Source organism: Carassius gibelio, chromosome A17 (assembly GCF_023724105.1).
Source record: "Carassius gibelio isolate Cgi1373 ecotype wild population from Czech Republic chromosome A17, carGib1.2-hapl.c, whole genome shotgun sequence".
Classification (NCBI taxonomy): domain Eukaryota; kingdom Metazoa; phylum Chordata; class Actinopteri; order Cypriniformes; family Cyprinidae; genus Carassius; species Carassius gibelio.
The window spans coordinates 24,351,165-24,375,442 of NC_068387.1; the positions used below are offsets into that span (position 1 = coordinate 24,351,165).

The 24,278-nt window shown below is 35.5% G+C and overlaps 1 protein-coding gene across 4 annotated transcripts in view; it reads left to right on the top strand.

The window, feature by feature from the left end:
• The window catches only part of LOC128031786 (nesprin-1), a 103,637-nt gene that overhangs the window by 71,231 nt on the left and 8,128 nt on the right, over positions 1-24,278 (top strand). For all 4 annotated transcript variants that reach the window (XM_052620208.1, XM_052620210.1, XM_052620212.1 and 1 more), the window contains 37 exons: positions 590-799; positions 885-986; positions 1,652-1,771; positions 1,897-2,097; positions 2,191-2,364; positions 3,216-3,347; positions 3,515-3,711; positions 3,795-3,927; positions 4,606-4,788; positions 4,909-5,058; positions 5,217-5,393; positions 6,736-6,891; positions 6,977-7,132; positions 7,242-7,412; positions 7,489-7,622; positions 8,185-8,389; positions 9,160-9,342; positions 9,415-9,561; positions 10,500-10,654; positions 10,805-10,952; positions 11,023-11,117; positions 11,216-11,450; positions 11,526-11,720; positions 12,780-12,905; positions 12,978-13,133; positions 13,739-13,897; positions 14,445-14,611; positions 15,611-15,773; positions 15,919-16,106; positions 16,894-17,044; positions 17,127-17,309; positions 19,167-19,304; positions 19,387-19,578; positions 20,714-21,038; positions 22,396-22,538; positions 22,647-22,773; positions 23,000-23,211. In XM_052620208.1, the coding sequence (XP_052476168.1) occupies positions 590-799; positions 885-986; positions 1,652-1,771; positions 1,897-2,097; positions 2,191-2,364; positions 3,216-3,347; positions 3,515-3,711; positions 3,795-3,927; positions 4,606-4,788; positions 4,909-5,058; positions 5,217-5,393; positions 6,736-6,891; positions 6,977-7,132; positions 7,242-7,412; positions 7,489-7,622; positions 8,185-8,389; positions 9,160-9,342; positions 9,415-9,561; positions 10,500-10,654; positions 10,805-10,952; positions 11,023-11,117; positions 11,216-11,450; positions 11,526-11,720; positions 12,780-12,905; positions 12,978-13,133; positions 13,739-13,897; positions 14,445-14,611; positions 15,611-15,773; positions 15,919-16,106; positions 16,894-17,044; positions 17,127-17,309; positions 19,167-19,304; positions 19,387-19,578; positions 20,714-21,038; positions 22,396-22,538; positions 22,647-22,773; positions 23,000-23,211 (6,189 nt within the window). The remainder of the gene's footprint in view (positions 1-589; positions 800-884; positions 987-1,651; positions 1,772-1,896; positions 2,098-2,190; positions 2,365-3,215; positions 3,348-3,514; positions 3,712-3,794; positions 3,928-4,605; positions 4,789-4,908; positions 5,059-5,216; positions 5,394-6,735; positions 6,892-6,976; positions 7,133-7,241; positions 7,413-7,488; positions 7,623-8,184; positions 8,390-9,159; positions 9,343-9,414; positions 9,562-10,499; positions 10,655-10,804; positions 10,953-11,022; positions 11,118-11,215; positions 11,451-11,525; positions 11,721-12,779; positions 12,906-12,977; positions 13,134-13,738; positions 13,898-14,444; positions 14,612-15,610; positions 15,774-15,918; positions 16,107-16,893; positions 17,045-17,126; positions 17,310-19,166; positions 19,305-19,386; positions 19,579-20,713; positions 21,039-22,395; positions 22,539-22,646; positions 22,774-22,999; positions 23,212-24,278) is intronic.

Consider the following 24,278-nt stretch of genomic DNA (forward strand, 5'->3'; position numbering starts at 1 on the left):
ATTCTTGTCAAGTATTATTAATATACTATTACTGTATTTATGAATATTTTGCATTTGCATTAGCTTTTGTTTTTATATTTTATTATAGTTATTATAGTTTTCATTTTAATTTTAGTTTAAGTTTTAGTAATTTTGTTAAATGCTTAATATTTCTATATGGCTCTAAATTTATTTTATTTTATTTTATATTTCAGTTGTAGTAATTTTACTTGCCAAGGCAACATTTCAAATTCTTAAACTTTTTACGTTTAAGTTTGTATTTATTTATATTTAATTTTAATTACTGCTTTTTTAATTTATTTTATTATATATTTTGTTTTATTTTTTTATCATTTTAGTTAAAAATAATAACACTTATAATAGTAAAAAGTAAAACTGCAGATAGAGCTGTAGAATTAAATAAATCACATTTGAATATAAGAGTTACTTCACAAGGTGGCATTGTGTACTTGAAATGTTGTTGGCACTGTGATGAATTTATTATACTTCTCTATTGGATAAAAGCATCTGTATATGCATAAATGTACTGTATATAGAAATCTTAAGTTTTGGTGAAGTTAAAATGTTGAAATGCTTCATTGCTTCACAGACATTGGGTAAAGAAGTGACGGAGGTGACAAGGCAGGTCAGCCGCAGCGAGGGGCTGATAGTCGGCTCTGTGGGACTCTCTGAAGAAGAGCAGACCCTGATGAAGGACACGCTCGACTGTCTGACTAGTCGCCTGGGAGCTCTGGAGTCAGCGCTGGACCGCCGCTGTGACACCATGAGGAGCCGGATGCGGGAGCTCACAGCTTTCCAGGTGGGAATCAGGCTTGATCAGTAACGTTCAGTTCTGTACATTAATGCAACCCTACAACTTCATCTCAGTTCCTGTTTCTTTTCAGACGGAGCTGCAGCATCTCTTTACATCGCTTAGTGAAAGCAAGTTCCAGATTATCCAGAAAGTGGCAGGAGCTCTTGACCACACAACAACTAAACAGATTGAAGTAAGACAGAATACTTCATATTTGATTAATTAATGCACTGGATAATTAACGATTACTAATTGTATTTCATTTTTAGATGTTGTCATATTTATTAACAATGATTGCATGAGTGTGCAGGTGTTTGTTTTGTTTATATATTATTATTTTCAAATATTTTAAGTTTTTATTTTAATTTGTAAGTTTTTATGCATTTTGTCATTTATTTGTTTCAGTTTTTTTAATATTTATATTCCACTTTAATTTATTTTAATACTTCATCTTATATGTGACCCTGGATGACATTTTTTCGAAATTGAGATTCATACATCATCTTAAAGCTGAATAAATAAGTTTTCCATTGATGTATGGAATTTGTTAGGATCGGCCAATATTTGGCTGAGATGTAACTATTGAAGTTTTGATATATTTACGGTAGGAAATTTACAAAATATCTTCTGGAACATGATCTTTACAATATTTAATATCTTAATGATTTTTGGCATAAAAACAATACAATGTTTTTTGGCTATTGCTAAAAATATACCCCAGCCACTTGGTCCAGGGTCTATTATGGTAGCTTTATTTATTTTTTATAATTTATAGTTTTATGTTTAGTTTTAGTTAACAATAAAACTGTTTACAGTTCATCCATTCATATCACGGTGAGCTCACTTTTGCTCTGACAGACTATTGCAGAGGCCGAGGAGATGCTGAAAGACTCTGAGCACAGAATAACAGAGCTGAAAGCCAGAGGGGCGGAGCTACAGCTGGACCAGTTCTCCACCAATGAGCTGCTGAAGCTACAGGTAACAACCAGTGACATCAACATACACTAAATAAAGAAATCTGTCAAACACTTTTGTGATAAAAACAGAAAGTAGTCCCGAGTTACAGGAGTGTAGAAGTGAAATACCCGAGTCTTTCTGGACAGGATGCTTATGAGGAGCTGGTGATGACGGTGGGCTCTCGACGGAGCGGACTGAACCAGAACATGGCACTGAAGAATCAGTATGAGCGAGTTCTCCAGGATCTAATCGATCTGGTGGACACGGCCCAGGATAAGATGAACGCTGACCAAAAGATGATCGCCAGCTCAGTAGAGGACGTGCACAGCCTTCTAGACAAACACAAGGTACTGTACACCAAACTCCCAGATACGTCTTGTGTTTATTTAGAAGGCTGTGCACGGCCCTCATAGGCTTATATGTCCCACACTCTTTTGCAGGATTTTTTCCAAGGTTTGGAGTGGCACATGGTCCTCACAGAGACGTTCTACAAAAAAATCAGTGCCTTTGTTTTGCCACATGAGCGTCAGACTCTGGAGGAGACACTAGCCCGGGCTCAGGATGTGCTTAAGCAAGCGCACAAAAGAGGAGTTGAGCTGGAGTGCGTCTCAGAGGTAACAGGATTTTTATGGAGTATGTAGATATACTGTACACTATTGTTCTGGATTTTGGTGGAAGTTAAAAGTGACAGTAAAGGTTTCTATTTCCAATGAATTGGAGCTTTCCATTAATAAATTTTTTTTTTTTAGCACAGTTTTCACAAAAATAAACAAAATAACATATTATTATTAAAAACAATTATTAATATTAATATGGAAAAATAAAATGTTTACAGCATTAATAATAACAAATGTTATGATGAATAATAAATATTTAATTTTACCACATATTCTAATAAAACATACCGTATTTTCCGGACTATAAGTCACACTTTTTTTCATAGTTTGGTTGGTCCTGCGACTTATAGTCAGGTGCGACTTATTTATTAAAATTAATTTGACATGAACCAAGAATAATGAACTACGAGAAATGAACCAAGAGAAAACAGTACTGTCTCCAGCCGCGAGAGGGCGCTCTATGCTGCTCATTGCTCCTGTAGTCTACACTGAGCAGCATAGAGCGCCCTCTGGCGGCTGGAGACGGTAATGTTTTCTCTTGGTTCTTGGTTCTAAATAAATGCGACTTATAGTCCAGTGTGACTTATATATGTTTTTTTCCTCCTCATGACGTATTTTTGGACTGATGCGACTTATACTCATTTTTAAATGTTAATAATATTTCATAATATTAGTTTTTTACTCCATTTTTGATCAAACAAATGCAGCCTTGGTGAGCGTAAGAGACTTTCAAATCAATAAAAAAATCCTACCGACCCTAAACTGTTAAATGGTAGTAATATTTCCAAGTATGAAACTGTTTCTTACATACTCACGTATGTATTTGTACGTTTTTGTGTCTTTATCAGACGTGGAGTCGTCTAGGTTCAGACTATCAGGACTTGTACCGATTGCTGGAGGCTGTGGAGGGAAGTCTGCCGAGCATCGGCCTGCTGGAGGAGACGGAGGAGAGACTGAATGAAAGAATAGAGCTCTATCAGGTACAAGAGAAATCATCAATCTTCAGCCATCATGCCTTGTTAGTCTAGAGTTAGTCTACAGATCAATATGGGTTTGAACTGTTATTATGAAACAATCTAATAATACCAGTCTAACTGTATCTGATCGACTTTTCCAACTTGACCTTCCATTATCGTCACGATATCAGGCTCTTAAAGCCAGTCTGATGGAGCACCAACACAAGCTGCATCAGGTGCTGGAGGAAGGGAAGCGTCTTCTGTCATATGTGAGCTGCTCCAGCCTGGAGAACAAGCTCACTCTTTTGGGCGAGCACTGGCTCAACAACTCCACCAAGATCGACAAAGAGCTACAGATCCTGGAATCCATCCTGAAGCACTCGACAAGGTCAGGGGATTTTTTCAACTGAATTTCATGTCTGTTGTTTAATTATTATATTTTATATTAAATGTGCATGTTGTTTGTCATAGGTATAAGCGTGAGTCTGTTGAACTGAGTCGCTGGCTACAGGAGGCTCTGGAACGCTTGGAGTTCTGGAACACACAGTTTGTTGCTGGTCCTCAGGAACTGGAGATGGTTAAAGACCAGCTATCAGCTTTTCTGGTTAGTTAGACTGGTGCAATGTTAAGAAATCACAGGCATGGGGTGTTTGGGATGTTGGTACATTTGGTCAACCAGTTTCACCAGAAAGACCATACTGGTCCAAGCTTTGCTAGTGAACAAAATTGAATTATTTTATTTTATTTTATTTTATTTTATTTTATTTTATTTTATTTTATTTTATTTTATTTTATTTTATAAAATTTTTATTTTATTTTTTAATTTAATTATTTAATTTTTTTTATTTATTAAGCCTATCCCAGTGTATCGGACCATATTTATTTTATTTTATTTTATTTTATTTTATTTTATTTTATTTTATTTTATTTTTATTTTTATTTTTATTTTTATTTTTAATTTTATTTTTAATTTTATTTTTAATTTTATTAAATTAAATTTAATATTTGTATTTTTTATTAAGCCTATCCCAGTGTCCCGGACCATATTTATTTAATTTATTAATTTTTCTATTGTATTTTATTTTAATAATAATAATATATAGTTATTATAAAATAACTGATATTCTGTTTTTGTCAACGAAAATATTTTCGAAAGAAGATTAAATGAACAATTATGGATAATTCACCAATTATTATCTGCATAATTATTTATATTTTTGGATGTCTATAAAGAAGTAATTCCAGAAACCACCTGAGACGTTGTGTCTTGTCTTCTGTGCAGGAGTTCAGTAAGGAGGTGGAGAGCCGCTCCAGTCTGAAGGCCTCAGTGCTGAACGAGGGAAACCAGCTGCTCAGACTCAAGAAGATGGACACCACGTCCCTGCGCTCTGAACTCGCCCGTCTGGACTCTCAGTGGTCAGAACTGCTCGCCCACATTCCAGTAGTTCAAGAAAAACTCCACCAGGTACTGACCAGCACTTCCACTCAATAAAAAACAGGCCTTTCTGCTCCAACAAATAGAATTAGTTCAATATCTGGGGTTCCTTCATCTTTTGAATGTAATTAATATATTTTTTTGTTTTAGTCTCAGATGGATAAGCTAGCATCCCGTCATGCTATCACCGAGCTTGTGAACTGGATGTCATTGATGGAGCGAGTGATAGTAGAGGACGAGGAGAATCTCAAAGGGGCTGTCGGGTCAAAGGTCATCCAGGAGTACCTGCAGCGATACAAGGTGACTTTATTCAGCTGTTTTAGACCAGTTAAGAGTCTACAAAAGGTCTATCATATTTGGTTGGATTGGATTTTATCTTCAGAAGTCTACAGAAGTGTATTTTTCTGTGTATAATGGAGAACTGTTTTCTTCGTGTGGTTATCATTTACTTTCTGTAGGGCTTCAGAGTGGATGTGAACTGCAAACAGCTGACCGTGGACTTTGTGAATCAGTCAGTGCTCCAGATCAGTGGTGCAGACGCGGAGAGCAAACGCAGCGATAAAACAGATTTCGCAGAGAAACTTGGTGCCATGAACGGTCGCTGGCAGATACTGCAGACACGTATCACAGAGAGGGTGAGACTTCAGCTGCAGACTTCACACTCTTCAGACTCTAGTCAGACTTCTGGGAGATCATTTCATTCCAAGCTGTTTTTTTTATTTATTTTTTTTTATTTACGATTTAAAATTTTAACTCATCATTGTCATTAATACTCACCCTTATGTTGTTCCAGTCCCCTAACACTTCCGTGCTATTTCAAATGTATAGTTCTGAAGCGACGTGAACGCTTTTGTGTGCCAAAAAAACAATTACGACTATTTTGACAATTTTATGTTCTACTTTAGTCATTTTTATCCATTATTTCAGTCATCCTGCAGCCCCACAAACGTTTAATAAGAGCCACCTTGTTGAGAACCACTCTTATAGAGTGGTACTTTTATTTTTATATGTCAGCAATGATGTCATTGTAATATTTGCATACTACTGTAAATGGTGATTACATACAGATTTTGAATTAGTGTTAGTCTTTGCTACATGATTGCTAAATTGTGTCATAAAATTGCACAAACTTGACACTAGACCACAAAACCAGACATAAGTGTGCATTTTTTGAAATTGAGATTTATATATCATATTTCAATTGATATTAGAATACGACAATATTTGGCCGAAATGCAACTGTTTGAAAATCTGGAATCTGAGGTTGCAAAAAAAAAAAAAAAATCAAAATACTGAGAAAATCACTTTTAAAGTTGTCCAGATAAAGTTCTTAGCAATGCATATTACTGATCATTAATTAAGTTTTGATATATTTATTGTAGGAAATTTACAAAATATGTTCATGGAACATGATCTTTACTTGATATCCTAATGATTTTTGGCATAATATAAAAATCAATAAATTTGACTGCTACAATGTATTTATGACAAGGGCCATAAATCAATCTGATTAGCCTTCTCTAAAAACACACATGACATGGCCTTAGGAAATATTTCATAAAATTCACAGTTTTACAGATTAGATTATGAAATTTCAAATGAAGCATTGGTAGACTTGTGGCTTTAGCTACTTTGTGTTTCTAAACTCATATCATACATCAACAATTTTTTAAATACATTTAAAAAATATGATTTTAATATTTTTATTTTTGTTTTTATGTTTGAGTTTATATACCTCTATTATCATAACAGTCTGAGTGATTCTGATTCTTGAACAGTATTATGTATATGTATCAGTATTATGATTATGTATCTGGTCAGAAAGAATCATGAGCAGAAGCCTTTTTATTTTGGGAATGTCATTTCTGTCTCCATGTCGAAAATGGGGGGTGACTGGTTCGGGTTTAAGGGACTTAAGATGGTTTTTGTGGTCCGGGGTCGCAAATGTGTTGTTAAATGTAACTTTTGTTGTTTCAGGTACAGTTTCTGGAAGGCTTGTCAGAATCCTGGGTTGAATACGAGGGTAAAGTTCAGACTCTTCAGGCATGGCTGAACGCTCAGGAGGACAGACTCAAGAGAAAACACAGGATTGAGAACTTATCCTCTGTGCAGAACGCTCTCAAAGACTGCCAGGTTTGACCAAAGACAATCTTATTTTATTCAATGTCACCTCTACGACTGGCACACAGATTTCTCTTTATCTCACATGTCACTTCAGGAGATTGAGGAGATGCTGAAGGAGAAGGAGAAGGAGCTGGAGAGAGTGGAGGAACAGGCTTGTGCTCTCGTCCAGAATAAGACCGACGAGGCCTGTGCTGTGGTCATGGAGTCTCTACAAGCCCTGAATAACACATGGGCCAATCTGGACCACCTGGTATGTACTGTTTTAATTAGAGCATACTGAGTATTCTAGAAGTAAGAATTTATATATAGTTGTAGTGTTTGTTCGTGGGCTCAATTGTGTTTGAATTGCTATGTCTCAGATCGGACAGCTCAAGATCAGTCTGAAGTCTGTCCAGGACAAGTGGAGTCAATACAAACAAGCGTCTGAAGAGATCAACGTCTACCTGACGGAGGGACGCTACTCTGTGTCCCGCTACCGTCTGCTCACAGGATCTCTGGAGGCTTCACGGCTACAGGTGGAGAGCCTGCAGGTAAAGCAAGTGCAATTGTAAAATATGGACCGGAAGTGGACAAAATAACTCATGTTCTTTCTTGGGACATCTGTAGAACCTGCAGGAGGAGCTGGAGAAGCAAGAAAGCAGTCTGAGAAAATTTGGATCAGTTACACATCAGCTTCTGGAGGAGTGTCAACCGTCTGTGTCTGACACACTCAATAACACACTGAAAGACATTAACGCCAGGTGCAGTTTTCATTGTCTGTCAATTATTTATATATGTGTGTGTGTGTGTGCGCATATATAGCATACGATGATACTGTCACAGTACTTTTTTTAAAATGTTTCTCTCTACCGTGTTTTTCGGACTATAAGTCGCACTGGACTATAAGTCGCATTTATTTGGAATCAAGAACCAAGAGAAAACATTACCATCTACAGCCACGAGAGGGCTCTTCAGTGTAGACTACAGGAAAATTAGCAGCATAGAGCGCCCTCTGGAGGCTGGGGACGGTAATTTTTTCTTTTGGTTCATGTCTCTTAGTTCATTTCTCTTGGTTCATATCAAATTAATTTTGATAAATAAGTCGCACCTGACTATAAGTCGCGGGACCAGCCAAACTATGGAAAAAAGTGCTTATAGTCCGGAAAATACGGATACAGTTCTAACTTGAGTCTAGGACTTCAGTGAAAAATGTATCAGCTAAAAAACATCAATCTATAATCCAAAGTGTTTTAGTTTGTAAAGTCAAATGGTTTTGAGAGTGAGGTTGATGGATTGGAAGTGTGTGTGTTTTGTGGTCTTCAGGTGGACCAGTCTGCAGGAGGAGATCGTGGAGCGTCTGAAGAGCAGTAAAGCTCTCCTGCAGCTGTGGCAGAGCTATAAAGATCTTCATGGACAGAGCGACTCCAGCATCCAGACACTAGAGGAGAGAGCAAACCAGATGCTGAAGACAGCCGGCCACAAAGACATCACCGAGGAGGAAGTGTCCACCTGGATCCAAGACTGTGCTGTGAGTGCAACTGTGTGTGTGTGTGTGTGTGTGATTATGTGGTAAAACTTTACCTTAAGATTTCATGTTAACATTAGTTTAACTAAGAATGAACAATACTTCTACAGCGTTTGTTAATCTTAGTTAAGTCTCAACATCTACTGCTACATTTTTAAGATCAAATGTTGTATCTGTTAACATGAACGTGAACATTAACATTAACGTCAGAAGTATCCACATTAAATTGTATTTAATGTATTATAATCATTTATAGTTATTTTTTTTATTCATTTTAATTTCTTTTTTTTTTCTTGATGTAATGCCTTAAAATCAATTGTATGATATGCTCTCATAAATAAGTGTTTGACTTTTCTACTAATGCACTAATCATCAATTCTGAACAGCCACTACTTCTCTGCATTTTTATATTTCATATTAACCCTTATTGAGAAAGCAGAATCATGTTCATCTCAATCCGAGTTGTAAATGCATTTAACTCATTTAAAATAATATTTAATGAATTGTATATGTTTAAATTAGATTTTAGATTAGCTGTGGATATAAAACAATATTATTAATTATAATGTGTAGTATAAGGCATTATATCTATCGCTGTAGATCCTGTGGAATACAGAAAATACAGGTTTGTGAATAGTTTTTAAATAGTTTGTGGATCCAATATGCAATAATCATAAATTCTCAGCAGCAACTTCTTGTGTAGCTTTTTTTGAATTCATAATCAGCCACATTAGGAATGTAGATTCATTTCCTCTCATGCCATGTGTCTTCAGGAGCTGCTGCGCTCTCAGGCTCCCGTCCAGGCGTCTCTGCAGGTTTTACTGGAGCTGGGAGAGCAGCTCAAACAGCAGGTGGACACCTCTGCTGCGGCCTCCATCCAGTCTGACCACCTGTGTCTCACCCAACGCCTCGGTGCTGTAGAGCAGAGCCTGAGCCGACAGCAGGTGGCGCTGCAGGTGAGTGAAGAAGAGCATTCAGTGCCCTGTCAGAGTGTTTGAGTGTTTGGTACTGAGGGGTTTTCTCTCCAGGCTGGAGTTCAGGACTATGAGACGTTTAATGAGCAGTTGGACTCTCTGTCCCGCTGGATCGTGGAAGCTGAGGAGGTTCTGAAAGGCCAGGATCCCAACGGTTCCTCTGACCAGTCACTGATCCGGGACCGCATGGAGGAACTCAAGGTATACAAGAATGAATGGATAAATGATGCTGGGATGCCTGGAAAAATCGAATCAGTGCTGTTCTTGTTTATCAAAAACAATATTTTTTTTCGTTAATTGAATTAAAGCCGAAATAAAATAAAATATAAACATTATATGAATTATTTTTTTAATGTTGCCTTTGTTAAAATTGCTAAAACTAAAACTGAGATAAAAAAAAATACATTAAAATCAGTAAAGCACATAACAAAATCACAAAAAAAATGTCAATCTAAAAATATAAAAATATTATTAAATATTATATAATATAAATAATACCAAAATAAGCTTGAAATAAATCTGAAGGAAATAAAAAAATAATAATCAGTTAAATAAAAATCATTAACTCACATAACAAAATTACTGAAAATGTACTAAAATAAAAATGTGAAAATCTAAAAATCAAAGCTAATTCAAAATATTAATAAACACTACAGTAGTATATAAATATAACCAAAATAACCTTAAAATAAATCTGAAGAAAAAAAAATCTGTTTAATAAAAATCATTAACTCACATAACAAAATTACTAAAACTTAAACTAAAATTAACATTTGGAAATCTAAACATCAAAGCTACTTCAAAATATAAATAAATACTATAGTAGTATATAAATAATACTAGATTAACCCAGGATCAGGGTAGCCGATATGTACACTGTTAGTCGAATATATTGGACACATAATGTTAATTGTATCTAATTTATTATGTTATTATTTTTATACAGAGATGTTTTACATATACATAAACTGTATAGGAAACAATTAAGGCAGCTTCCATTTGATTCACTTTATTTATTTTTTGATCATTATGTACTTCAGATACACTCAAAAAATCGTAAACGTGTACTGTGTCACTTAAAATGAGCTGGCTAATATATTCGTTGACCACCGATGTTTTTTGTGTGTTTTTCTGTGCAGAAACAAATGCTGAAGTTCAGCAGAATGGCTCCTGATCTGGAGCGGCTGAATGAACTGGGTTACAGACTCCCTCTCAACGACTCGGAGATGAAACGCCTGCAGAACCTCAACAGAAGCTGGTCCACCTCCTCAGCTCAGACCACTGAGAGATTCAGGTTTGCTCCAACTCAACATGAACAAGGATGATAGTACTCTTAAATACTCTGCATGGCGCTTTGTAAAGAGCTTCATGGAAATATATAGTACTATAATATATAGTGTCAACTGTGTTTACCTTCTAAAAGATGTCTAAATCCTCTTCTCAGCAAACTTCAGGCCCTTCTACTACAGCAGCAGACATTTCTGGAGAAGTGCGAGGCGTGGATGGAGTTCCTGGTGCAGACGGAGGAGAAACTGACCGTGGAGATTTCCGGAAACTTCCAGAGCCTGATGGAGCAGCAGAGAGCTCATGAGGTGAGACGAACAAAAGCAAATCAGGAGTTGCAAACCTTGCCTAGATGCTAATAAATGAGCAATGTCACAGCTGTTTCAGGCGGAGATGTTCAGCAGACAGCAGATCCTTCACTCTATTATCAGCGATGGACAACACATGCTGGAGCAGGGACAGGTGGACGACAGGTGAGCGACATCATCAGATATATGCATGTGCAGGATACTAGCATTCAATATACCTGAACACACTGAACGCTCATATCGAACCTGACCCGTGTCTCTAGAGATGAGTTCAAGCTGAAGCTGGCTCTGCTCAGTAACCAGTGGCATGGTGTGGTGAGACGGGCACAGCAGCGCAGGGGCATCATAGACAGTCTCCTGCGGCAGTGGCAGCGCTACAGGAAGATGGTGGAGAAGCTGAGGAAGTGGTTGGTGGAAGCGTCCCATCAGGCCGAGACCCTGCAGGCGTGTGCACCTGTGCCACTGCAACAGGCACGAGCCATGCTGGATGCAGTTCAGGTAAGTATTGTTTGATCTAACATGCTTTTGTGCTGGCTGTGAGCGCCCCCTCCTGACGCTCGGTTGATCCTGCAGCTGAGGGAGAAGGTTCTGCTGAGACAGCAGGGCAGTTACATCCTGACGGTGGAGGCAGGGAGACAGCTGCTTCTGTCTGCCGACACACGAGCTGAAGCCGCTCTACAAGAGGAGCTGCTCGACATACAGGAGCGCTGGAGACATGCCAACTTCCGCCTGGAGGAACACAAGAAAGAGCTGGCCGTCCTGCTCAAGGTAGAGTTCTCCATGTCACAGCGATATGATGTTTTTCTTGCAATATAAATAAATACATATCTTCCAAAAATGTAGTCATCTCTCCCATGAGCATGAAAAACCAGGCGTCTCTTTTTATTCACTTATTCATTTTCATAAATAAATATTAATGATGAATTAATTTCAGTTAATTTGAAAATATTTTTATTTGTAATTTCCAAGTCTGGAAAATTCATGGAAATTAATTAAATCTTTAGTAAAAATCCTTGGTATTTAATTTATTTGACAAAGGATGTTGGAACACTGTTTATAAAATAGTGTTCCTAGAAGCTCTTGCACCCGATGTTTTTATGTTGTTGTTTGTGTTTACATATTCAGTATATGTATAATTAATTAAAATAATGATATAAATATCAATATCAAAAATGATATTAAAAATAAGAATGCGCATATACATAATAAATATGGATATAAGTTAATAATAATATTAAAATAACAGTTAAATACTACTATCAGGGTAATTGTAGTTAACTAAACCTGAAAACATAAATTAACTTGAAATAAAATTCTTTATAAAAACCTTTTATTTATTCATAGTTTAGTATAAAACTGAAGTAAAAAATAATAAAAACTGTACTGACATTTTTTAAAAATAATAATAATAAAAATGGCAAAAACATGACAAAATTACTAAACATTTAAAATACACATTCAAATAAAGTTGGAAAATATAAAAATAAAAACTTTATATATTTAAAAAAAACTATTAGTTTCTTGATTATTATTAGTTTTAAAAACGTGTGTTTGGGTGTTTTAGATTATTGTAAAGATAATTGTATTTTTCAAGTTTGTGTGTGTCCCTGATTCTGTCAAAAATCGCTTTATAGCAGTTCCACATCGGTCCATTTTTATTTATTTTGCTCTCAAATAAAAGTCTGCATGAGTTTGTTTGCATCACTACATTGATTTAAAGGTTTTTTTTCTGATAATAGAGCGATGCATGATACTGTAATTGTTTCGAATGTGTTGGTCTCAAAAACCACTTTGACTTTGACTGACACACTTTCAAACTGCATGTAGGATTGGGAGAGATGTGAAAAAGGTATCGGAGGATCTCTGGAGAAACTGAGAGCTTTCAAACACCAGCTTTCCCATCCGCTCCCAGATCGGCACGAGGATCTGCAGTCTGAACAGATGCGCTGCAAGGTATGCACAATAACAATCAATAACTGAACAACAATGAAATGATGAGACATAATGAACACCCATTTCCTGCAGGATCTGGAGAGCATGTTTGACGGCTGGAAGGAGGATCTGACCCATCTGACGGCGTTGAGAGAGTCTCTGTCCAGTTTCATCAGTCCTGAAGATCTGCGCGTGCTGCAGGAACGCATTGAGCTCCTGCACCGCCAGTGGGAGGAGATCTTTCACCAGGTACACATCTAACCATTAGGTGGCGCTGTTTTACTACATAAGCATGCATTGTGAGTGCAAATTCTATCCAAAACCTTTTAGGATATCATAGGCACATTCATAAAAGTGCTATCTGGGCTCCATAGGAAGCTCATTAGGTTTTAAAACACAGTCTTCAAAAACGGTTTTGCTGTGCAATCCAGTTCCAGTTGAGTAATGCAAAGCACCAGTTTTTAGCTCAACGTGAAACTTGAATGCAAAGCGAGGAAGATGTTTCATGCAGCCTCTGTCTTCTGTGGCATCCGGTGCGTGAGCTGAGACACCACAGGATGTGAGAGTACATTTGATATTTCAGTAGAAAGATTTAACTCTAGGCACAGTCTGACAGAAACGCTTCACTCGTGCTGTATTGTAAATGAGGCTCTGGTAAGCATACTGCTTTGCCCTTATGGTCTGATTTCTGCTTTTCTGGGCGTGTGTGTTTATATACTTTTTCATTTTGCACATTGCAAAGATACAGAGAGATGTTGTGGCTAAATATTTAATTGAATCTACTTAGATTTAGCTTAAATGCTCAACCATATTTGTAATAAGTGAAGTATGTGTGTGTGTGTGTGTGTGTGCAGCTGTGTCTGCGCAGGCAGCAGGTGAGTGAGAAGCTGAATGAATGGGCCGTCTTCAATGATAAATACAAGGAGCTGTGTGAATGGCTGACACAAATGGAAAGCAAAGTATCCCAGAATGGAGACATCAGCATCGAAGAGATGATCGAGAAACTACGAAAGGTAACCATCAAATCGTACTCTTTTTCAGTTACAAATATTTCGCTTGTATTTCATGTTCTGTAATTAAATACTATATATCTATGTACTGTCTATAGTATTCAATCATAGAATTATAATATGTGCAATAGTATTTTATATATTTTTTAATTACTTATAATAAAAGATATAATTACATATGCAATATAACATCAAACTTATTTTAGATATTGATATTTGTAATTTATGTATTTTATATATATATTTTTAATGCAATATATAATGTAATATATTGCATGATTATATATAATTTGTTTTGTTTTTTTTTAAATAAAAATAATATTTAATTTGATTTAACATTATTCTATTTTACAGTTATTTTTAAGACAGTGTTGCCTAACACCAAGCTGTAAGTGTCTTAATATAGTATTAACAACGACTGTAGCTCAAATGGTAATTTGGCGGAAACCGTGGTTTCCATGGTTACCCCATTTGCATAAGCGGTGTCTGAAAAGCAACTTGTTTTATCTGGAGTTGAACTGAGTTTTAGTCTGTTGTTGCTGTGTCTCAGGACTATCAGGAAGAGGTGGCGGTGGTTCAGGAGAATAAACAGGAGCTCCAGCAGCTGGGTGAACGTTTAGCTCGGGCCAGTCATGAGAGCAAAGCCTCTGACATCCAACACAAACTGGGGAAAGTCAATGAACGCTGGCAGCACCTGCTCGACCTCATTGGGGCCAGGTACTGGAACACACACACCGCAGTGTGCTTGGCATTATCTGAACTAATTTACATCATATTTGCTCGAAAGTGCTTGTGTTGTGTGTTGTGATTACATTACTTCTCCCTACTTCACAAGTGTCCTGTTTTTATAATAAAACTATTTATATCAAGACCTCTAACACTAGCTTGCTCTAAATCTTTTTCTATTCTATCTGATTTCTTTCTCTTTATTATTATTTAAAAGCCCTTGCTACGTGTACTGTGTTAAGCTAACTGAGACTTGTTATAGCTCTTATATATCATTGCTCTCTTGTTGTTTTTGATTGCTTCTATTGTCCTTATTTGTAAGTCGCTTTGGATAAAAGTGTGTGCTTAATGAATAAATGTAAATTTACATGTGAATATGAAAAGATTTTAGTATAAAACTGTTATTTTATTGAATTAATTATTATTTTTACTTTCAGATTTCATTAATTTTAATGATTTATTTTGTAATTTCGTTTTGCGTTTTTGTCATTTTTATTAGTTTTTAATATATATTTTTTTATCATGTCTGTTAATTTTTAATTTCTGTTTTAGTTGTAATTTTAGTACATCAAGATACTAAATGGAAGTGAAAGATGCTGCCGTTGCAATAAATAATAATGAATTCAATAAAATAAGTTTTATACTAAAATCTTTTCATATTTACATTTAAATTTACATTTATTCATTTAGCAGATGCTTTTATCCAAATCAACTTAACAAAAGAGCAATGATATATAAGTGCTATAACAAGTCTCAGTTAGCTTAACACAGTACACGTAGCATGGGCTTTCAAATAATATAATAAACAAAAAGAAAACAGACAAAAAGAATTAGAGCACGCTAGTGTTAGAAGTCTTCATTTAAATAGTTTTATTATAAAAACAGGACATTTATGAAGTAGGGAAAGGTTTTAGTTAACTAACTAACATTAAATGTTATACTGTATATAGATAAGTTGTGAAAAAGATGTCGATGTCTGTGTGTGTTCAGGGTGAAGAAGCTGCGGGAGACTTTAGTGGCCGTTCAGCAGCTGGATAAGAACATGAATAGCCTGCGCTCTTGGCTCGGCCACATCGAGACCGAACTGTCCCGTCCCATCGTGTACGACACCTGTGACCACCAGGAGATCCAGAGGAAACTAGATCTACAGCAGGTAAACACACACACACACACACACACTACCAGGAGATCCAGAGGAAACTAGATCTACAGCAGGTACACACACACACACACACACACACACACACACTGCATTCTGAAAGCATTCGGATGAAGCATTATTCATGGCCTTGGTTCAGGAGCTGCAGAGAGACATCGAGAAGCACAGCACAGGTGTGGCGTCCGTGCTGAACCTGTGTGAGGTGTTGCTGCACGACTGTGACGCGTGTGCTACAGACGCCGAGTGTGACTCCATCCAGCAGGCCACACGCAGCCTGGACCGCCGCTGGAGGAGCATCTGTGCCATGTCCATGGAGAGGAGACTCAAGTATGACCCACGATATAATACCTGTTTTATTCTGAGTTCAGGAACCAGTTATTATGCTTTTTTTGTGTTAAATGTGTATCTTGTAATATAGTCAACCTGAAAACTAGTTTAATTTTCACTTTTAAACTGGAAGGTCAAGTTGAGTGCATTGCATTGTGGGATACAGTTTGTTGACTTGTATACTGCACATTTTGGCAAGTGATTTTATCTACTCATGCTTAAAATGTGCATACTGTACACTGAATACATATTTCATTTTGTAGAATTTAGTATGGAAATATATCTTTCTGAAAGTTGGTGTTATTATTTATCATTTTTATTTACATTTTAGTTCTAGTTTGTGCATTTTTTATTTATATTTAGCTTTGACTTATTGTAATTTCAGTTTTCATTTTAGTAATTTTACTACTTCGACTTTTTATTTACTTTTTTTTATTTCAGTAAGATACCAAAACCTGATATATATATTTTTTTGTATTGCAGCTTGATTGCAGCTTTATTGCAATTAATAAAAATGATTTTTAATTGTTAAAGTTTTAGTTTACGTTAATTATAACAATGCTAAATATACCTTCGCGATGTTCATGTGCTTGTTAATTAAACCTAAATTTAGCTAATTTTTTTAATATATTTTTTATTATATTTTACTTGTTATTTTATCTGTTTAAGCTTTATTGCAGCTTTATTTCTGTTAATGAAGACTAGTTTTAATAGTTGTAGTTCTATGTTTTGTTAAAGATAGATGTGCTAAATGACAAATTTAAACCTAAACTTTGCTCTTTGAAAGGATTGAGGAGACGTGGCGTCTCTGGCAGAAGTTTCTGGATGATTTCTCTCACTTCGAGGAGTGGCTCATGTCGTCGGAGAAGACAGCCGCGCTGCCAAACTCCTCAGGTGTCCTTTACACTGTTGCCAAAGAGGAGCTCAAGAAATTTGAGGTGAGATCATCCAGATTGAAAGAATGTAGTATTGATGAACAGATTCATGTGATTTATATTAATGCTCTATGTTTTTTGTTAGACGTTCCAGCGGCAGGTGCATGAAAGTCTGACGCAGCTGGAGCTGATCAATAAACAGTATCAGCGTCTGGCACGTGAGAATCGCACCGACACGGCCTGTGGTCTGAGAGAGATGACCCACAACGCCAACCAGCGCTGGGACAACCTTCAGAGACGAGTGTCCTCCGTCCTACGCAGGCTAAAGGTACATAGCTGATGGATTACCGTATTTTTCAGACTATAAGTCGCACCTGAGTATAAGTCGCATCAGTCCAAAAATACGTCATGATGAGGGAAAAAACATATATAAGTCGCACTGGACTATAAGTCGCATTTATTTAGAACCAAGAACCAAGAGAAAACATTACCGTCTAGAGCCGCCAGAGGGCGCTCTATGTCTTCAGTGTAGACTACAGGAGCACTGAGCAGCATAGAGCGCCCTCTCGTGGCTGGAGACGGTAATATTTTCTATTGGTTCATGTCAAATTAATTTTGATAAATAAGTCGCAGGACCAGTCAAACTATGAAAAAAAGTGTGACTTATAGTCTGGAAAATACGGTAGTTTTACCCCACCCTTTATACTGGTTTGAAAATTAGGCAGTCATCACTTTAATGCACGTTATATTAAAACAAATCTGTGAAAATCACTTTCCATCATTGCTTTTAAAGTGATCATTAAAATACGATTAAGCTGAGGTTAAATTAAATCTATCAAATGTATAATAGTATCTAGCACTAATTCTAATAATTTTTTAACTTTAAATATAGTTGAACTTTTACATTTTGTTTTTTAAATATTGAACTGCTAAAGAGAAATCAATAAATACATTGTAAATCATTCACACGTTTGCAAAAACTGTTTTTATTTAAAGGGGGGGTGAAATGCTATTTCATGCATACTGAGTTTTTTACACTGTTAAAGAGTTGGATTCCCATGCTAAACATGGACAAAGTTTCAAAAATTCTCCTTCCGGTTTGTCACAAGATTCTGAAAGTTTTTTTCGAGTATGGCTCTGTGTGATGTTAGATGGAGCGGAATTTCCTTATATGGGTCCTGAGGCACTTCTGCCGGAAGAGCGCGCGCTCCCGTATAGCAGAGCACTGAGAGCACAACAGACTTCACTGATCAGAGCGAGAGCGTTGCGAAATCTCACAAAAGAAGTGTGTTTTTGGTTGCAAGGGCAAGACAACCCTGCACAGATTACCAAAAGAGAAACAGTATTAAGGGACCAGTGGATGGAGTTTATTTTTACAGAGCATCAACGGAGTTGTGCAAGTGTTTGTGTTTGTTCCCTGCATTTCGAAGATGCTTGTTTTACAAACAAGGCCCAGTTTGACGACGGATTTGCACATCGTTTATTTCTTAAGGATGATGCAGTCCCAACGAAAAAGGGTCACGATCGTGTGTAGGAACCGCATGCGGTGCGTAAAACTGCTTCAAATATCTCTGCCTCCTTGTTAGTGCGTCCGCCTCCCATCGGAGACCCGGGTTCGAGCCCCGCTCGGAGCGAGTCGTTGCTGCTGCTGCTCTCGTTCAGTTTCAGCCTTCACAGCTGTCACAGCTTCCAAACGCTCTCAACGCAACTGGCGCTCGTTATTCTTTAGCTCCGCCCACACGGGAAAAAACGGTACAGACTATCTTTCTCTTATGAATATAATAAAACTAAATACTTTTTGGATTTATGAAGGATGCAGTACTACTCTATAGGTACTCAAGATTAACATGATATTGAGTGAAAACGAGCATTTCACCCCCCCTTTAATGCTAAACTTTCCTAAAAATCTAGATTTGGATGGTGTAAGTCAAATTTGTATTTAAAATGCAAGTTTACATAAACAATATCACTTCAGTTATAGTATTTTATTAGTAATAATAATAATTATTATTAATTAAACACCTAATATAATGAATCATAAAAGTATTATATATATATATATATATATATATATATATATATATATATATTATAATAATATAAATGATATTATTATCAGATAAATGCAAGATAAATACATTTTTAAATAAAAAAAATAGATTTAAATAAATTCTGTCCCCTGCAGCACTTTATATGTCAGCGGGAGGAGTTTGAGACGGCACGAGACTGTATCTTGGTCTGGCTCACAGAGATGGACCTGCAGTTAACCAACATTGAGCATTTCTCCGAGTGGGACATCCAGGCCAAAATCAAGCAGCTGAGGGTACATCTCTGGCTTTTATCACTGCATGTGTTCTCCATATCTCCTGTGTCATCCTCTGATGGAGGTTTTCTTCTGCGTCCAGGCGTTCCAGCAGGAGATCACGCTGAACACAGCCAAGATTGACCACATATTCCAGCAGGGTGAAGCTCTTCTGGAAAAGAGCGAGCCGATCGATGCTGCTGTGATCGAGGAAGAGCTTGAAGAACTGCAGCGTTACTGCCAGGAAGTGTTTGGACGTGTGGAACGCTACTACAAGAAACTCATACGATTACCGGTACTTTAAAAACATCAGAAGCTTTTTCTGGCTGATATTGGAGTTCTGTTGCATTCTTTTTCTATTTATTTATGACTTTTTTATATGTACCTTATTCATTCATTCATTTATTTATATGTACCTTTTTATTTATGACTACCTGTATTTATATATTTAATAAATATTTAATTATTAACACATATAATTATTAGATTTTTAGAAAATATTCATTTATATTTTTATTTATATTTACCTTTGTATATGTTAACATATGTTAATCAATTCATTATTTTATTTTATTTTATTTTAATATATATATATATATATATATATATATATATATATATATATATATATATATACTATTTGTTTTTATATTTATCTTTTATTAATGTTTACTTTTTCTTTCTCTATTTATTTATTCATTCACTTTATTTTCATATTTACTTATATACACCAATTTATTTGTGTTTAGTTTATTTTATTTAGTCCTTTTAATGTTTATTTATATATACTATTTGGATTTATATTTACCTTTTATTTTAACTTGTTTATTCATTCATTAACTTTATTTATATGTACCTTTTTATTTATGACTACCTGTATTCATATATTTATTGACTATTTAATTATTAACGCATATAATTATTAGATTTTTACAAAATATTTATTTATATTTATGTTTACCTTTGTATACGTTAACATTTTTTATTAAGTAATCTATTCATTATTTTATTTTATTTTATTTTTTTTATATATACTATTTGTTTTTATATTTATCTTTTATTAATGTTTACTTTTTCTTTCTCTATTTATTTATTTGTTCACTTTATTTTCATATTTATTTTTTATATACCAATTTATTTGTGTTTAGTTTATTTTATTTAGTTCTTTTAATGTTTATTTATATATCTACCTTGTATTTTAACTTGTTTATTCATTCATTCGCTTTATTTTAATTTTATTTTAATATTTATTTATATATAGAATTGTTTTTTATATTTACCTTTTATTTATTAATTCATTCAGTCAGTCAGTCATTTTATGCATGCATATTTTTATTTGATTTTTTTACATTTTATTTAATCTACTTTAATTAATTTAGTCAAGGTTTCGATCCCAAAAACGGCTGAGAATTTGTAACTTCTCTATCCAGCTCACAGACGATGAACATGACGTCTCTTACTCGGACCGAGAGTTTGATCTGGACGAGACTGCTGATGCGTCCAGCTTTCCTTGGAGTGAGCGTCTGGGCGATGGTTTTCTGTCGCCTCTGCCCTCGTCCAGTCACTCTGCGTCGCTGGCCGTCCCTCTACGGGCCGAACGCTCGGGCCGAGACACTCCAGCCAGCGTGGACTCCATCCCTCTGGAGTGGGACCACGATTACGACCTGAGCCGGGGTCTGGAGAGCACCAGCAGAGCCTTGTCCTCCGAACCAGGAGAACAGGGAGAGGACGGATACCTGCAGGGTTCAGCATCAGGTCAGTAAAGGATCTTTAGTCCTATAAACAAATGAGAGAGAATAGAGGGTATAAATGAAACCAATGAAGGTTGCACATGTTTATATTGTATGCATGTATATGCATGTATATGTTTCTTTCAGATGTAGTGATTCCAGAGAGTCCAGAGGCATTTCTAAATTGCATGTAGTGTAGTGTCACAGGTTGATGCCCACTGAGTTCACTCTGGCATTTGTTCTTGGTTTCTAATGCTTTTGGATTTGCCGAATCAACAGCATTGCTCACAGTATTTTGCAATCAGAGACAGTTGTGAATTATAAAGATTGTGAATGAATAAGTACATTACAAAAAATCTAATCCTCTTAAATCAAGTGGTTCATCAGTTAAATATTAGTGGTTAACAAGTTTTTTAACCTGCGCCAGTATCTAGAGGTAACAAAAGTCTAACGGGAGAATTTCACAAATTATTAAAACATATTTTACATGAAGAAAACAACGCCAATTTTTGGACCAATGTAAATGTGTTTTTGCATTTTTAAATCATAAAGCATTTTCCAAAAAAAAATTCTCATTACTGTTAAACATTTTTTTTTTTTTGCTGTATAACAGTAATATATAGTTATATATGATTTTTTTCATCTGTTATTTTATTATTATTAATAATATAGTATTTATTAATATTCTGAACTAGCTTTTTATTTTCAGTTGTCATTCTAATAATTTGAGCTCCAGTCACTTTATGTGTTTTTGTCATTTTATGTGTTTTTATTTTTGTAAATTTAATACTTTCAATATTAGTGGTCAAGGCAACATTTTTTTTTTTCAAGTTTAAGCTTTTCATCTTATATTACTATTTTATATTATTTCAATATTTTTGATAGTTTTAGATAACACTGGTTTAAATTAGAATTGTGTGTATTTTTAAAAACACAATTTAAATAATGTTTATTTTGCATCACAGTAATGAGAATATAGAAATACTAATGTTGATTCTGTGTGAAAATTTATTTAATAACTGGCATTAAAGTATTAAAAATAGAACTAACACACGTGACAATCTTAAACTGCCAAATATCAGCCAATTAATCAGTTTATCAAATTTCCATCATACTATGCCAAAATTGTCTCGTAAATTAGAAAATAATTCTTAATTGAATTGCCTGGATAAATAAAAGTGAACAAACAATTTTTACAATTGCAACTGCTTTGACTAATGATACGTTTGATGAGAAGCACCTACAGTAGTGTGTTTGACTAATGAGAAAGCAATCACGTCTCTTGATCATGCACTGCATCAGGCCTGAGAAAGAGAACACGGTTCCAAACGCAGCTCAGAGCAACTTCCTCCATTGAAAACGAATCTGCTGTTCCTCTACAGGTGACGCTGGATCGCTGGAGACTCACATCAGACAGCTGGATAAAGCTCTCAACACCAGCTGCTTTCATCTGCAGCAGACGGAGAACATCATCCGCAGCCGGACCCCCACCGGCCCGGAGCTGGACGCCACCTACATGGGTTATGTGAGTGAAAGTCTTACAGCACAATATTAGGAAATTGTCGCTGTGGTGAAAAAGTGGTTTGAATAAGAAAGCATTTCTACACTCGTTTGATATATTAAATTCTCTCAGATGCGACTTCTTGAAGAATGTCGCGGCAGTATAGACGCAGTAAAGCGAGTTGGATTTGAGCTGAAAGAAGAGGACGACAAGGTATCGGGATTCGTCAACCCCAACAGCTCAGAGTCCCAAACTTCAGGTATTAAACCATATCACATACTTATTATTATTATCAAGTTATATGTTAAACTCTTACACTTTTCTTTAGATTAGCATGCATTTGAATAATAATAGGAGTATGTATTAATAGATTTTGATTTCATTTTGTCTAGTGCATCATTTGATGTTACAATGTTTGTTATTTGTATGAACTGAAGGTAGTATACAGGGTATGCACTCATGAAGAGCTTGTCAACTGTGTGCAGGTGTGATCGAGCGCTGGGAGCTGCTGCAGGCTCAGGCTCTCAGTAAAGAGATGCGCATGAAGCAAAACATGCAGCAGTGGCAGCAGTTCAACTCGGACCTGAGCAGCATCTGCAGCTGGCTGGACCAGACAGAAGAAGAGCTGGAGCAGCAGCGGGGAATGGACCTCAGCACGGACATACAGACCATCCAGCTACGCATCAAGAAACTCAAGGTCAGACACGCCAGCGCTGTTACTGAGAAATACAACTATTCTTTTAAAACAGAAATGGTAAAAGCTAAAATACAGCTGAAATAAAATAAAATATAAAATGAAAAATTAGGTTAAAGTTCTGAAATTACTCAAAACTGAAAAAAAAAATACTTTTTAAATAAATTTTGAATTGAATAAAATTTAAATAAATTTTAAATAATAAATTTTAAATACATTTTAAATAATAATTAATTAATTTAAATTATTATTTTTTTGTATAAAATCTTCTGTTTTCTTGTTTGTTGGTTATCCAACATAAACTTAAGTTAAACTAATAAAAACTATTAAAAATAAATTTCACTAATTTACATGTAAATATTACAGGAAATAACTTAAAAGATTTAAATGAAAATTTGAAATGTTACATAGGCATCTAACTAAAAGAATAAGTTGGAGTTCAAGTACTAAACTTACAAAAAACTAAACCTGAAATAAATATCAATTACAGTTTTTTTCATTCGCTAACAAGCACTTAACCATACTTCAGATACTTTTTCTAAACTCTTAACACAGACTCACACCTACAAAACACAATTGGCCAAATGGATAATTTTCTTCTCAAAAACACATTTTGTTAAATATATACTAAATCTTCATTTCAAAATAGAACACATCTTTATCTGCACACACCAACTTTACCAAAACACTGGAAATCTGACTCAAAATTAAATTATTCTGTCAAAGAATAACACTTGTTTTCACCTCACAAGGTACATGCAGTCAATCAAAGTACACCAGGTTTCAGAATACTGGCTATTGTTGACATTACAAAAACTGCATAGACTTTTCAGTCTCAGTTTTACAGGTATTTGCATGCAGAACATGCAATTCACTGTTTTGCACTAAATTTCTTGGTTTGGAACTGTATGTCCAAATGTACAGTAATGTTCACATTCAAAAGCATTCCAGTAAAAAGCTATTTTTCCCTTTACTGTTTACTGCAGGAGGCAGTACAGTAGAAACACGGTATGATAGAACAGAACAGGTTCGACAGTATTGCTTACAGTGAACAAAATATCAATGAAACA